General features: G+C 40.6%; 1 protein-coding gene across 6 annotated transcripts in view; it reads left to right on the forward strand.

Moving 5' to 3' along the window:
* ZNF180 (zinc finger protein 180) overlaps nt 1–10,251 on the forward strand; it is a 31,159-nt gene extending 20,908 nt beyond the window's left edge. For all 6 annotated transcript variants that reach the window (XM_067717979.1, XM_067717984.1, XM_067717980.1 and 3 more), the window contains one exon: nt 790–10,251. In XM_067717979.1, coding sequence (XP_067574080.1) covers nt 790–2,531 — 1,742 coding nt within the window. In that variant the 3' untranslated portion in view covers nt 2,532–10,251. The remainder of the gene's footprint in view (nt 1–789) is intronic.
* Nucleotides 10,252–15,451: the final 5,200 nt, after the last annotated feature.

Below are 15,451 nucleotides of genomic sequence, written 5' to 3' on the forward strand. Positions count from 1 at the left end.
TATAAAAAGAGTTTCTCAACATGCATATCCAGGTGAGAAACAGACATTTGGGAGTCATTACAGGTATAGAAGATTTGTTTGAAAAATCCCCATAGGGCATGCTGCATATTTCTCCATCTCCCACTCCTGGTGGACTTATACATCACCACTTTTTCCAAGTGTGCTTCATATTGCCTGGCCTAATAGCCACCAAGGCTTCTGTTTATGAGCTAATCTTCATCCTCTCTCACTTGGAACTAAAGGAATTCATGGGGCCATATTAGCCCCAAAGGCGGAACCTGGGATAACAGTGCCCCCATTATTTTTTCCTGGTTCACGAAGTAGTTTGACCTTGTTTTACTAACACAGACTGTGCTAGCAAGTTTCATGCCTCCAGAAATTTCTAGAAATGTAGACACTAATTTCTATTTCAGTGAACATATATCTAGCACTAAAGAAGGTAGAAAGGACCCTCTTTTTTTGCTAAGGATTGCAAAATTGTTTTGCAGTTCTGTAGATTCTGCATAGGGGATCTTATTTTGGAATATGGAGATATTTGACATCTAAAGTCTTTTTATTCAGCAACACTAAGATTGAAATAGTTTCATATTAATGCCTTGTTACACTATTGGACTATGGTAGTTCTCTGCTTACTACTTCATCCCATCCTTTTGCTTTCTCAATTCATGTTATAGGTCCATAGCTGAAAACAAATCCACGTATAATTGCATACTTTCTTGTCAGCTTTTATTCCCCTATTCCAGCTCTAACATTTTTTTGGCTAGGGTGTTTTATTTTGCTTCCTTCCAGAGTCGGCAACTGCACTTGGAAGAAGAGAATCAACATCAAAGCAGAGCATTTTTGGTGATGAACCATCCCACAGAGTGAAGATAGAAAGGTTGACAAGAGATGATCCTTGGTTATCTTCATGTGACGAAGTTCAGGATTGTAAGGAGCTTTTGGAGAAGCAACAGGAAAAACAAGAAAGACTTTTGAAGGAAGTGACATTCACTCACAGAACAGCTATTAGTCATGAGAGAGCCTGCAAAAGTGATGACCTTGAGGAGAAGCGTGGTCCAAATAACAGTCTTCTTTCACCACAGATGATACCCATAAGAAACCATTTTCATAAACATGCTTCACATGTTAAATTGCATTATAATTCTATGGTAAACACTCATCAGATGATTAATGATAGTGAGAAACTCTGTGAAAATAAAGAATGTGGAAACCTCCCCCAGAGCATTCATTTTTTTCAGTTTACAAAAGCTCAAACAGAAGATAAATCCTATGGATTTAGTGACAGTATTCAACACTTTAGCCATGATAAACCCCTAAATCTACATGAGAAAATACATGCACAAGGAAAATCCTTTGATTTTAAGGAACATGGGCAAGTTTTGAACCACAGCATATCCCATAATGAACAACAGAGAATCCCTGTTGAAGAGAGTCAGTATAAATGTAATAAAACCTCCCAGAGTTCATCCCTTGCTCAAAACATGAGAAATCATTCTGAAGAGAAACCCTTTGAATGTAATCAGTGTGGGAAATCCTTCAGCTGGAGCTCTCATCTTGTTGCACATCAGAGAACTCACACAGGGGAGAAACCTTATGAATGTAACGAGTGTGGGAAATCATTCAGCCGCAGCTCTCACCTTGTTTCCCATCAGAGAACTCATACTGGAGAGAAACCTTATAGATGCAATCAGTGTGGGAAATCCTTTAGCCAGAGCTATGTCCTTGTCGTGCATCAGAGAACTCATACTGGAGAGAAGCCTTATGAATGCAGTCAGTGTGGAAAGTCATTCAGGCAGAGCTACAAACTTATTGCACATCAAAGAACTCATACTGGAGAGAAGCCCTACGAATGTAATCAATGTGGGAAATCATTTATCCAGAGCTATAAGCTTATTGCCCATCAAAGAATTCATACTGGAGAAAAGCCCTATGAATGCAATCAATGTGGAAAGTCCTTTAGTCAAAGTTACAAACTTGTCGCGCATCAGAGGAGTCACACAGGAGAAAAACCCTTTGAATGTAATCAGTGTGGAAAATCCTTCAGCTGGAGTTCTCAACTGGTTGCACACCAAAGAACTCATACTGGAGAGAAACCCTACGAATGTAATGAGTGTGGGAAATCTTTCAACCGCAGTTCTCACCTTGTTATGCATCAGAGAACTCATACTGGAGAAAAACCCTATGAATGTAATCAGTGTGGGAAGTCCTTCAGCCAGAGTTATGTTCTTGTTGTACATCAGAGAACTCATACTGGAGAAAAACCCTATGAGTGCAGTCAGTGTGGGAAATCCTTCAGGCAGAGTTCATGCCTTACTCAACATCAGAGAACTCATACTGGAGAGAAACCCTATGAATGTAACCAATGTGGAAAAACATTCAGCTTGAGTGCTCGACTTATTGTACATCAAAGAACTCATACTGGAGAGAAACCCTTTACATGTAATCAGTGTGGGAAAGCTTTCATTAATAGTTCTAAACTTATTAGGCATCAGGCAACTCATATTGAAGAGAAACCCTATGAATGTAACTAGTTTGGAAATCTTTCAGCCAGAGTATATCCCTCCCTCCTTCCCTCCTTCTCTCCCTCCCTCCCTCCTTCCCTTCCTCCCTCCCTTCAGCCCTTCATTTCCTCCTTCCCTCCTTCCATTCTTCCAGGATTACATGTATTGGAAAGAAATACTATGAAAACAATGTGTCTGGAAAAAGCTTTCAGTTAGCTCTCTGTTATTGTGTATCTGGAAATTTGTTCTGGGGAAGAAACAGAGAAAAACTATCCCATATTTTACTTAACAGTTCCATGTTAAAAAATCAAACTTGGCCCTTATAACACATTCCCACAAAAGTAATAACTACTGGCGCTTTTCCTTGCAGAAAGCACTTCGACCTGACTTTGAGAGAATTACCATTAAATGGGCAATATGCTGTGGAGTGATTGCCAGTGAGGTGGACCTCTTTTCCAATAAAGGATAAATGAGAATGCTGATACCGCTGGGCTTGTTCTTGAGAAGGAAAATTGCTGTAGTTATTAGAACTTAGACTGGAAAACGGCATTTCAGTGTATCATTTTCCAACATGATTTCCCTAGCAGCTACTTAGTAATCAGTTTCATACAGCACTTTCTCTTATATGTGAAGATTTTGTAAAAATTAGGGAAATGGCTATGATATGAACTGAAAAATGCAGGGCAAGAGTATAGAACATTCATTTCTAGAACCATCATGATAAGATATTTGTGTTTGGATCAGGGTCTAAAGGGATTCTAGGTGTATCTGTTTTAATTTTAGGTTTATGCCTGTTTTTTTTTTGTGTATGCTTTTTTATAATACTAACAAATGATATGAGTAATAGTCAAAATAGTACAAACATTTCCATCTCTTTGACCATTTAGGAAAGACCTGACAGTCAGATAGCAAAGATCCCTCAGGGTTCTGAGAGTTCCATTTGGATTAGCATGAACAGGTTACTCCTTAGGACTTAGATTCCCAGGAATGTTCCTCATTGAGAATAAAATATTTCCCTGTGAATGTGGAACTGGAAATTTAAGCCAGAGGGACTGAGAATGCATGGGCAGTATGGAGGGCATATGGGCTTTTTTTAACCCATATATCAAAAGCAGTATAAAGGAGCTTTATTTTTAAGGTTTTTTTTTTTTTTTTTTTTCTCTCCCCTCATGTAGTATTGTCTTTTCTTCCTCTGGGATATGTTCCCTAATGTGAGAATCCTCTGAATGGGAAGGTACTGCCCTGGCTAAGTGCTTGCCATCTAAATTAAGCACACAAGAATGCTTTTAGTGAGGTAATATTTGTAGCTTTTCATTGGTTTTTTAGATTTGGTTCGCAAGTCTTTCTGGCCTTTGCCCCTTATCATGAATTCTAATTCTGTGGATTGTCATGGACCTGAAACCTCTGATCCCAGAGAGTTATTGAAAAATAGGCTGAGAGTTGAACTGAGAGACCAGAGAATAGAGGTAAATTCCCTGGAGAAAGAAAAAAAAAAAAACAACTAAAGTGATATCTAATAGGGGTTACCCTTAGTAAATTCTGTCCCCAGGATATGACCCTAAGTGGATTCATCTTTATGAGGGTTAAGCCAGAGAGTGCAGCACACCTCACAGTGACTGAAGTTCTGGGGGAACAGTTGTTGATAGCTGGAAAACTGGCTGCCCACCCCAGGAGAATCTTCAGTCAGTCCATGAATGCACAGGTAGAGGAAGAGAAGGGGTTCTCCGTGCACTGCCTTTGGGGGAGGACATAAAACTGTGAAAATGCTAATTTGGTAGTGGGACATGGTTAGGCTTCTTTTCCCCCAAATTGTAGATAAAACCAATACCAGTGCTAGGTACAAGTGGATGATTTCCACTGGGCATGTTGAATCTTACTTTGAAGATAGGAGACAGGAGACAGGATTGTACAAATGAGATTAAAGCCAACTGGGCTAAGAAGGAAGCCTGTGAAGATTTCAAATTTTGGAAGGGGTTTATCTCAAAGTAATCTTTTTAGTGTTAAAAATATTTCATTGAAAATGAAATTGATAAAACTGCAAAGAATTTTGAAGTGAGTATGTGTGTGATTGTGTGTTTATTGGCCAGGTTGAATATGAGTCATCTGTGTGCACTAAGTCATAAGTATTACATCAGTTCCTAGGTGGTGAATTATGGTTGCCAAGTGTTTTGAAGTAGGGTAGATCCACTAAATAAACAAAAATGTTAATTTCATTATTTGCTCAGTAATTTCCCTCTGTAGGAAAGGTATTCTTTTAAAAAATGGTCGACCAATAATGAAAAGTTAAAGTGACAGTGTGCTAAAAATACATAATTAAACCTCTGAACCTAAAATTTAGGTTTAAAAGGGGGAATCAGTAACTTGATTTTAATGACATATGTATGACACATATATAACCACATATGTCCCCTGCATAAAAATTTTTGTGTAACATTCACAAAGTAAAATTGTACTTTGCCATAGCAAAATGTATAGAGATTTGACAGGCCAAATTTCTTTCACCATATTCCAGTAAAATTAGAAATAAGTGAAAGGTGACCAAAGCGTTTTAAAATACATGGATGTTAAGGAATACTCTCTCTCCTAGAACTAATTTTTTAAAACGTTTTTATAGTTTTATCGAGATGTAATTGACATAAGTTTAACATGTACAGCATAATGACTTGACTTACAAATATTGTGAAATGGGGACTTCCCTGGCCGTCCAGTGGTTAGGACTCCACACTGTCACTGCCGGGGCCGTGGGTTCAATCCCTGGTCAGGGATTAAGATCCCACAAGCACAGCCAAAAAAATGTATATATTGTGAAATGATTACCACAATGAGTTAACATCCATCATCTCATATAGATACTAAAAGAAAAAAAAGAAAAAAAGTGGGTTTTTTTTTCCTGTGGAGAGAAATCTTAGGATTTGCTCTCTTAGCAGCTTTAAAATGTACCATTCAGCAGCGTTAACTGTAGTCATCATGTTTCCTCCCACACTCCTGCTTAGTCTTCAGTACTTTTGTACTTTGTCCACCTTATTTTGTGGTTTGATGTTTCAGCTTATTCCTGGGCCTGACAAAGATAAACGTGCTTTTAATGTTTTTGTTTGTTTGTTTTTATTGTTTTTATAAATTTATTTATTTATTTATTTTTGGCTGTGTTGGGTTTTCGTTGCTGCACGTGGACTTTCTCTAATTGTGGTGAGCCGGAGCTACTCTTTTTTTTTGCGGTACGCGGGCCTCTCACTGTTGTGGCCTCTCCCGTTGAGGAGCACAGGCTCTGGACGCGCAGGCTCAATGGCCATGGCTCACAGGCCCAGCCGCTCCACAGCATGTGGGATCTTCCCGGACCGGGGCACGAACCCGTGTCCCCTGCATCGGTAGGCGGACTCTCAACCACTGCACCACCAGGGAAGCCCCTGGAGCTACTGTTCGTTGCAGTGTGCGGGCTTCTCATTGTGGTGGCTTCTCTTGTGGAGTGTGGGCTCTAGGCACGTTGGCTTCAGTAGTTGTGGCATGTGGGTTCCAGTAGTTGTGGCTCACAGGCTCTAGGGCGCAGGCTTAGTAGTGTGGCACAGGGGCTTAGTTGCTTCGCGGCATGTGGGATCTTCCCAGACCAGGGCTTGAACCTGTGTCTCCTGCATTGGCAGGTGGGTTCTCCACCGCTGGCGCCACCTGGGAAGCCCCTGTTTTTGTGTTTTTTTGGTCCAAAGAGATTTCAGCTTGGAGTGGGGAGGGAATCCAGACTTTTTGATGCTGTTTTCAGATATGCCTTTTATATTTCTAAATTTCTTTTGGATTTTGTACTTAATCAATACCCTTTATTTCGTATGTCTCATTTAATGTACTTGAGAAGACCAATTAATCTTACCTACCCTTTAGAACTTTATCATGAAAAATCAGTATTCTTCCTGTTTGCTGAAAGAGGTTGCACATGGACTCAGTTTCCCTTTAGAAGACTTGATGAGTCACATCAGTAAATTGCATATTGCTCTTTACAAATTATAGCAGCGTGGGTTCTTAATTGGAAAGCACATGAGCCAGTTCTAACCAGCTGATTCAGAAGATACTAGGTGGCTTCAAGAACTGGCAAGAAAGACAATGTTCAGGGCTTCACAGAAACAATTGCTGAATCATGCTGCAGAGCCATGAGAGTTCCTTAGTGTTCCCAAAGCTCCTTGAGATATAGTAAAGAACTAACTATATCTTCTGATTCGAAGTCTGGGCAAGTGCCTGGTTCTGGTGGATCATAGGCTGTGCCTGCACCTGAGTTGTGTGGAAGGTTAAGATGCCAGGGCCACCAGTGCCTAGTGTTTCCTGGAGAGTCCATAGTTGTAGATGGGCTCTACCTTCCACTCATACTAATTGTTTGGGCAGTTTGTCATTCATAGAATTGTTACTCATTTGCTAAGCAACAGCAAAGGAAAAAACAAAAGATTTCCAGTATAGCAGGCCCTTGCCTAGCCCATATGTCAACATTTTCTTCACTCTCTACATTTTCACTTACTTTAATATGTATATGCAGCCTCCTACTTAACCTATCATACCTCTCTTATAACCAAAAACATGTGTACTCTCTTCCTCACCCAGGGCTTCACATCTTTGCTTCCACTTCCAAGTCTGGGATCTCTGAGTGGTGTCCATTCCATTTCTAGTGAAAAACTCCTCGTGTAAAAAGATGGTTCAGCTGCTGGGCATTTAAAAAGGATGGGGGGATTATAAACCAGGTCAAATTACCAAGCAAATATTCAGTAACTTTGATTGTGAGTAGATATGCAAAAGCTGCTTTTGTAAAACCACAAACAAGTTGGTGACATGGGTAGTTTTTACTGCTTAGGATAATTTAATCCTCATTTGGATTTGTTTGGGGGTCTAACTAAATCAATGTCTGTTTTATTATGCTTTGCAGTAAAAATAGTATTGTTAAATTTTAAAATATCACTTTCGGCATTTGCCAAGTGGATCTTCATGTTGGAACAGTAAAGTTGGACCTTCTATCTTATGGCCAATGTGGTACTGATTTGTAATCCACTGAGGATGGCATTTCAGTGGAAATAGGTTGATAAATAGGATTGATAAACCTTTCCGTAGTAGTTTTAGCACCTTTCTGGACTCTTTAACATCTTCTGTGTTCTATTGAGGTCATGACAGTCTTCACGGTCACCTCCTCTCTTCTTCAGGGAGGACTCCTGGCATTTAACTGTTGGATCAAGTTCTTGAAACACATATTCCTTTGGAATATTGTTCCGCTTTTCTGCCCAGGCTCTACTAGTTGCTCTCTGACAGTGTTTGCTTAGATCTGGACTGTTGATACCTATGCCTGTGGTTCACTGTACAACAGATCCAGCAGGTTGGTGATTCTTCTGACCGGAAGCTCTTCTTCTTGTTCTATATTTGGTTTGTCCACATGTTTCTCCACCTTTCCTCGCTTTCTGAAGGGACTAGGACCACACTACCCCTGCCAGATATTTTGTGGTGTGCTGGAACTTTCTATGGGTGTAAGTTCCTGATTTTTCTGTACTCTTGAAAAAAGTTCATGGACATGCCATTAACTTTAATTGATAATTTATTTTTAAGCAGTAATACGTAGCTGTGATCATAAGTGGAATGTGCTGAAATTTTAATAGTGGGGATTAGGTTATAAAAGAACGAAACCTGTGGAAAAGCCAGAAGAGGGTTTTCTGATGAAATCTCAAAACTGTTTATCTGTAGTCTCTGGTATTACTATTCTCTACTAATTATATGGGGTTCCATCACTGAAACTCTCTGCTTTAGTATTTATGTTGCACTGGGTAGAGGGAGTTGGAGTCTCTTTTTGTAATCTGGTGCTTTAATTAGATATAGCTGATAGTACTGATCATCTAGACCTGTATACAATACAGCCAGTTCCAAGATGTGTCCCCAGAAAACTGGATGACCAGTCACCACAGGCTACACCTGTCCCCGGGTGGTGTAGCCTCTACCTTGTATGAGTATCCAACCATGGTTCCTATGGTCACATGGGAAGATGGGATGACTACTGTGTTTGGAGTATTGTTCTCTGTTACTGCTGGATAAAGTCCAGTTGCATTTTTTTATGCAAGGAAAACTGAAGTTTCTAGCTTTAAATGAAACTATAAAATTGTTTGTGAGGGGGTTGTGTTTATGAAACATTCAAATTGGTCAGAAGACACTGAATGAGAAAAAAAATGTTTAAGTAAAAGATGGAGACTAGTTTAAAACAAGAGTTAAATTGAAAACAGCAGCATTAGTTCACACCCTTAAAAGCTGAGCAGCCTCTTGGGTTGCACATCATCCTAGGGATCAATCAGTGATGCAGCAGCAATTTGAAACTAGGGCTCTTTGGTGAGTAGCTTATGTTAAGGCAGAAAGATAGAAATGGGCTTGTACTATCTTGTGAATAATAGGTTAAAAAACACTTCAAGAGACATTTGGGTGGTGTTACATATGCCACAGGGGCCACCAACCTGTGTGGAATTCCTGCCAGCCAAGCAGGAACACTTTGAGCATTGAGAAACCATTAGTCATAGACAGCTGGACCAAGGTAGGTCAATACAGAGCCATGGGTCCTTCGTGAGATGCAGTATCAAGCGTGCTGAAGAAAGGCATTCTTATTCTGTTCAGACTGCTCTAACAAAAATACTTTAAACTGGCTGTATCAGCGTCTGAGGACTCACTTCCCGCTCGTTAGCTGCACATCTTCTTGTTCTTTCCTCACAAGGACTCTGAGGTCTCTGAGGCCTCTTTTATAAGGGCACTAATCCCATTTGTGAGGTACCCTCATGACCTAACCACCTCCCAAAGGCCCTCATCCCCTAATATCACATTGGGGGTTAGGATTTCAACATACGAATTTGGTTAGGGGACACAAGAATTCAGTCCACAACAGGCACAAACTCAACTTCTAATAGCCTTCAAATAAAGGTGCATTATATTGGTCAGTTCCAGTTGCCCTGCAGGCAAGTGTTGGTCATCATTAATTTTATAACATATGAAAAACAGGCTTATATGGAGGTCCATACAGAAAAAGGCACCTTCACTAGGATGAAGATCTGGAAACCACACATTTTAATCTCACAATGAAAGGAGCATCTAAAATTCCAGCTTAGGCCCCTCACTGACTGACCCTGGAGGTTGATCTCTTCATTACTTGCTTCTGGTGGATAGGCCACGGGCTCTATAAGGACACATAAATATGCCATCAATAAAGGAGTCCAGCGGTGATGTAGAGGGGTGGGATAGGGAGGATGGGAGGGAGGCTCAAGAGGGAGGGGATATGGGGACGTGTACGCATATGGCTGATTCGCTTTGTTGTGCAACAGAAACTAACAGTCTTTTGAAGCAATTATACTCCAATAAAGATCTATTAAATAAATAAAAAATAAGGGAGCCCAGCCCCGGGTGTATTTGGTCATGTTTATCATTGAAGGGAGCAGATAAGGGGGAAAAAGTGATTGGGATTAATGATAACTCACCTTCCATGAGACGCTTGTTTGCTCTTTGGTACAACTTAGGAAGAAAACAAGAAAAAATATGTAACTGAATATGGCCCATTTCATGAAATGGGAGTGGAGGTGGGGCAGGCAACGTGCAGATTATTTATCCGGGAGGCAAACCATAAAGGGGGGGGGAATACAAATACCAACTCTAAAGCAACACTAAATATATGGCCGAGGGAGGTTTAGGAACCAAATATCTAGGTAGAATTCTGGTTGATAGTTCTTTTTCTTGTATGGTTTTCTTTTTTTTCTTCTTTTTTTTTTTTTTTCTTCTTGTATGGTTTTCTTAATCCCTTGCTTTTAACAGTGGCTTCCATTTTTCAAGGTTGAAGAGCCTCACATCACTCAGCCAGATGTGCTAGAACCTGATTGAAATACGGGCTTACTTCCTCTTGTGGAAAACAGTACTCCATCTACCAAACATCTGGGACAAATTAGACTATAATTGGTTTCCTATTGCCCCCCAATTTACACAAGTATAATTTAAACGGTTTAGTATAATTTAAATAATTAGATGATCTAGTGATCTAGAACCATCGAATTCCTAACCTAATCACCCGAATGCAATCAATCCACCACCTCCCTAGCTTCCATTTCCCCAGATGATAAGAACAAAATCTTAATTTATACAACACATATCTCAACTTAAAAAAAAACAAACACAACTTTTCCTTTACGTAGGTGGTTCTTAAACTTTGCCATGCATCAGAATCAGAGGGAGTGCTTCTTATAACACAGATTTCTGGGTCGCGACCCGAGAGTTTCTGATTCAGTAGGTCTGGGGTGGAGTTTGGGGGTTTGCAATGATTGCTGGTCCAGGACCACAACCTGAGAACCACAGCGCTAGAACGGTTTTAAGTATTTAAATGGAATTAACTTATAATATATCTGGCTCACGAAAGTTCTAAGTTCTTGCCTTAAATTGTGCCAAACTTTTAATTTTAAATCAAATTAGGAGAGGAAGTTTGTGTTGGGAAGAGTCTGGCAGCCAGAACTGTACAAGATGCGTGAGAAGGTGTGAAGCCCCGTCCCTTCCCCCGTCCCCGCCCCCCATACCCCACCCCGCGCTCCTCCCTGGTATTTGAGCCCACCCCGGCTTCTCTCCGCTCAGATCTTCCCAGGGGAGAGCAGCGTTCAGTCTGGGTTGCCTGAGCCGCCTGCACTTGGTCCTTACAGAGTCCTCCCTGTGTGGAACCCGATTCAGAAGACAGAGGACAGAACACTTGGTAAGTCTGTGTCTTTTGTTTGTTTATTACTGCATTTGTCTTGAGATCGTGGTCCACCCCCCCACCCGACCCACGCCCGTCCTGCCACATACACAGCACACTACTCTCCATTTGTGGGGTCATAAAAAAAAGGAGGAGGCTCTGGGAGCTGCAGGCTCCTCAATCATGTCTTCATCTAAAGAGAGTGAAGTCCCATCTGGCTTCTCCCCTGAAGGGTTCCCCAGCCCTGACTCACCAAACTACATGCTACTCTCTTACCATCCCCAGATTTCTGCAGGAGTCAGCCCATCGCCCACAGGAAACACCTACTAACACACAGAACTCACCAGCTTCCTCCCCCATGTCCCTTATCTTTTCACCCACAGCCCTCAGAGAATCCCCTGTGTCCCCCAGCTACTGTCACACACTTTGCCCACAGAAGGGACACTTCTAATGGCCGACTTTACCACATTGGCCATTGGCAGCCCTTGGCTGGGCAGTGTGACCCTCCTGCCTGATTCCACAGAGGATCCCTTAATCCAGAGAGCAGGTGGGAATGACAGAGGTAGGAGCACCTGATAACAAGTACCACCTCATCCTTCTCCCCGATACCATGGCCTTGAAGCCTAGAACCAACCACAGTGATTGTTTGGGCCAAATAGTAGAGATACATAGTACATACGACTCCAAATGTCATTTGTTGGAGGATGCAGGTTACCATGTTAGGCTGGCCAATGAAAAGTAAGGAGCAGAAGAAGTGGAGAATGAGAAAGGAGCCAAAGGTAGCTGAGTACCCAGTTTTTGACCTTGACAGTGGAGGTTTCTTGATCTTTCACAAAGATCCCGAGAATCACTGCTGTGAGTACAGACAAGGAAAGAGCAGTGCAGGCCAGCACCATCCCTACAGTGTCTTCAAATGCCAGGAAGGTCACGATTTTGGGGAGACAGCAGTCTCTCAGCGTTTGTGTACTAATGACTTGAGCACGCCACACAGTGTTTCATATCTGAAAAAACAAAAGCAAAGAGGATTTCACATTGAACAATTCATGCTTATTCCCATGACATAGTCATTATCACACTTTTTATCACTGAAAATACTATCCACCTCTGACATGGTTTTTGGATACAAAGATCATGTGTCACGCTGGAGAACCCATGAGCATAATAGAGTAGTTGTTGCAGAGACTATATCAAGGTTAATACTGTCCACTTCTCTATCGTAAGTAATGCTTTCACCCACAATCATCAGAAAGTTTTATTCCACATTTGGGGTGGCTTTTGCTGTTGTTTGGTTGGTGTGTTGGTTTAACAATATCATCAAGGTTCACTTTGATTTCGTCTCTCTGCTGTCCACAAGAAATGCTTCAAGGTATGGTTTCTTCTCAGAGTTATGTGATGTGGTCCACAGCTTTATCATTACCATTTGAACTGAGAGAGAAAGGCATCCTGTAACTTTTCCAGAGGAGCAAGGAAGAAATTTTCTAAGAATCCTCTACCACCCACATCCTTCAATGTGAGGGGTGGATGTAGATATCATTCAGTCAATGAATCAACCTTCAACCTCCGATTTTCCTGCACTCCGATGTTTCTGCGATGGGGCAGTGGGATTTAGGGAAGAGAACACAAGCTTGGAAGCCAAGAATTCCTGATTACAAATTCGTTTCAACATTTCATTGGCATCTTACTGGCTATGTTACTTGGGTAAGTCATAGCAGATGGAATTAAGGTTACTAATCTGCTGCTCATAATGTAAGGAGATTACCCTGAGTACTGGTGGCCCAACATAATCACAAGTATCCGTAAATAGGGAAGAGGTAGGCAGAAGTGTCAGGCCAGAGTGATCCATTGTTGGTTTTAAAGATGGAGGGAGAGGGCCACGTCCCCTAGGCATCAAAGTGAGGTTTCTGAGAATAGGGAGTTAGTATAGCTGATTGATACGGTTGCCATGTGGACAGATCCTCATTTGTATTCAAATTCCAAGTGGGCTAAATGGGAAAAGAAAGGGAAGAAAATATAACTTCGGGGGAAGCACCATATGGCAGATTATATTTTCCAACAAATCCTCTAAAATCCATACTTTTCTTACACTGTGACTTTAACATTCCTCCCACTGAGAGGTTGGGGGAGGGGCATTGATCTTCTTTGCCCTTGAATCTGAACAGGCTTTTGATGATGATGACAGCAACACTATATGTGACTTTCGATGCCAAATCATAAAAAGTGTTGCAGCTTTCCCCTTGTTCTCTTGGAGCACTCGCACTTGGAACACAGCCGCCGTGCTGTGAAGCAGGCTTGGAAACCACGTGGAGAGGCCATGTGTAGGTATTGTAGTTGACAGCCCCAGCTGAGGTCCCAGCTGACCGTCTCCACCAACTACCAGTCATGTAATTCCATTCCCCAGCTGTCAAGTTACCACCCAGCCTGTGGGTCTTCCCAACTGAGGCTCCAGACATCATGGAGCAGAGGAAAGCCATCCTTGCCGTGCCCTTTCCAATTCATGACCCAGAGAACCCATGAGCGTAATAAAGTAGTTGTTTTAAGGCACGAAGTCTGTGGTCATTTGTTAGACTATAGTAGTAAAGGGGACCTGCCACATAATCACTGTGCTCTATCAGGTTCTTTTTCTAGGCACCCAAGTATATACAAGAAGGCAAGCACATGATCCAGCAGTCCCACTCCTGGGCATATATCCAGATAAAACTCTAGTTTGAAAAGATACATACACCCCTATATTCATAGCAGCGCTATTTACAATAGCCAAGACATGGAAACAACCTAAATGTCCATCTACAGATGAATGGATAAAGAAGATGTGGGGTGTGTATATATATATATATATATATATATATATATATATATATAAAATGGAATACTACTCAGCCATAAGAAAGAATGAAATAATGCCATTTGCAGCAACATGGATGGACCTAGAGATTATCATACTAAGTGAAGTAACCCAGAAAGAGAAAGACAAATAGCATATGATATCACTTATATGTGGAATCTAAAAAAAAAAAATGATACAAATGAACTTATTTACAAAACAGAAACAGAGTCACAGACATAGAAAACAAACTTATGGTTACCAAAGGGGAAAGGGGGTGAGGAAAGGATAAATTAGAGGTTTGGGATTAGCAAATACAAACTACTATATATAAAATAGATAAACAACAAGGTCCTACTGTATAGCACAGGGAACTATATTCAATATTCTATAGTAAATCATAATGGAAAAGTATGAAAAAAATACACATATATATAATATATATTAATATGTATATATATATATATATATATATGAATCACTTTGCTGTATACCAGAAACGAACACAACTTTGTAAATACTTTAAAAAAAAAAGAAGGCGCGAGAAGTCCTCTGTAAGGGATCTCAGCAAGGAGTTCGGATATTTGTTTTTAGCCACTCAGGACTTTTAAAAGGTGACCTTTTTTACTTAGGGCAAATGCAAAGACAGAGAAGAACAAATACTGTATGATCTCACTTACATGGGGAGTCTAAAAATGTTGAACTCATAGAAACAAAGAGTAGATTGGTGGTTGTCAGGGGCTGGGAGGTGGGGGAAATGGGAAGATATTGGCCAAAGAGCACAAACATTCAGTTATAAGATGAATAAGTTCAGGGGATCTAATGGTCAGCATGGTGACTAAAGTTAACAATACTTTACTGTATACTTGAAATAAGCTAAGAGAGCAAATCTTAATGTTCTCACCACAAAAAAGCAAGGTAACTATATGAGGTGATGGATGTGTTCACTAACCTTATATATCACAATGTAGACATATATCAAATCATGACATTGTACACCTTAACTTTACACGATGTTATTTGTCAGTTATATCTCAGTAAAGCTGGTTAAATAAATAAACAAAAGGCAGCCCCAACCAAAAAAAAAAAAAAATCAAGTCAAGAGCACTAAATAGGAAAAGATCAATGTTTACTGGAAAAAAGTACCAACCATAATGCTTATATAAATATAATAATCATGAATGGTTAGTGATAGAGAAGAATTGGGGGGTAACCACACCTCTTGCATTCAGTAGAAAAAGTAAAATACACATAGGAACTGACCCACATATTCAGTCATCTTCATACAATAACATAATGGATAAAATGGTAGAGCTTCAGGAGATGATACCTTATATTGAAATACATATGGCTTGTTTACAGTTTGTAGACCAGAGCTTCCTAAAAGCCAATTTCAAATTTTCCCTGGCTGTCTAAAATTATGCTATTTCCTGTGCC

Source organism: Pseudorca crassidens, chromosome 20 (genome assembly GCF_039906515.1).
Source record: "Pseudorca crassidens isolate mPseCra1 chromosome 20, mPseCra1.hap1, whole genome shotgun sequence".
NCBI classification, from domain to species: Eukaryota; Metazoa; Chordata; class Mammalia; order Artiodactyla; family Delphinidae; genus Pseudorca; species Pseudorca crassidens.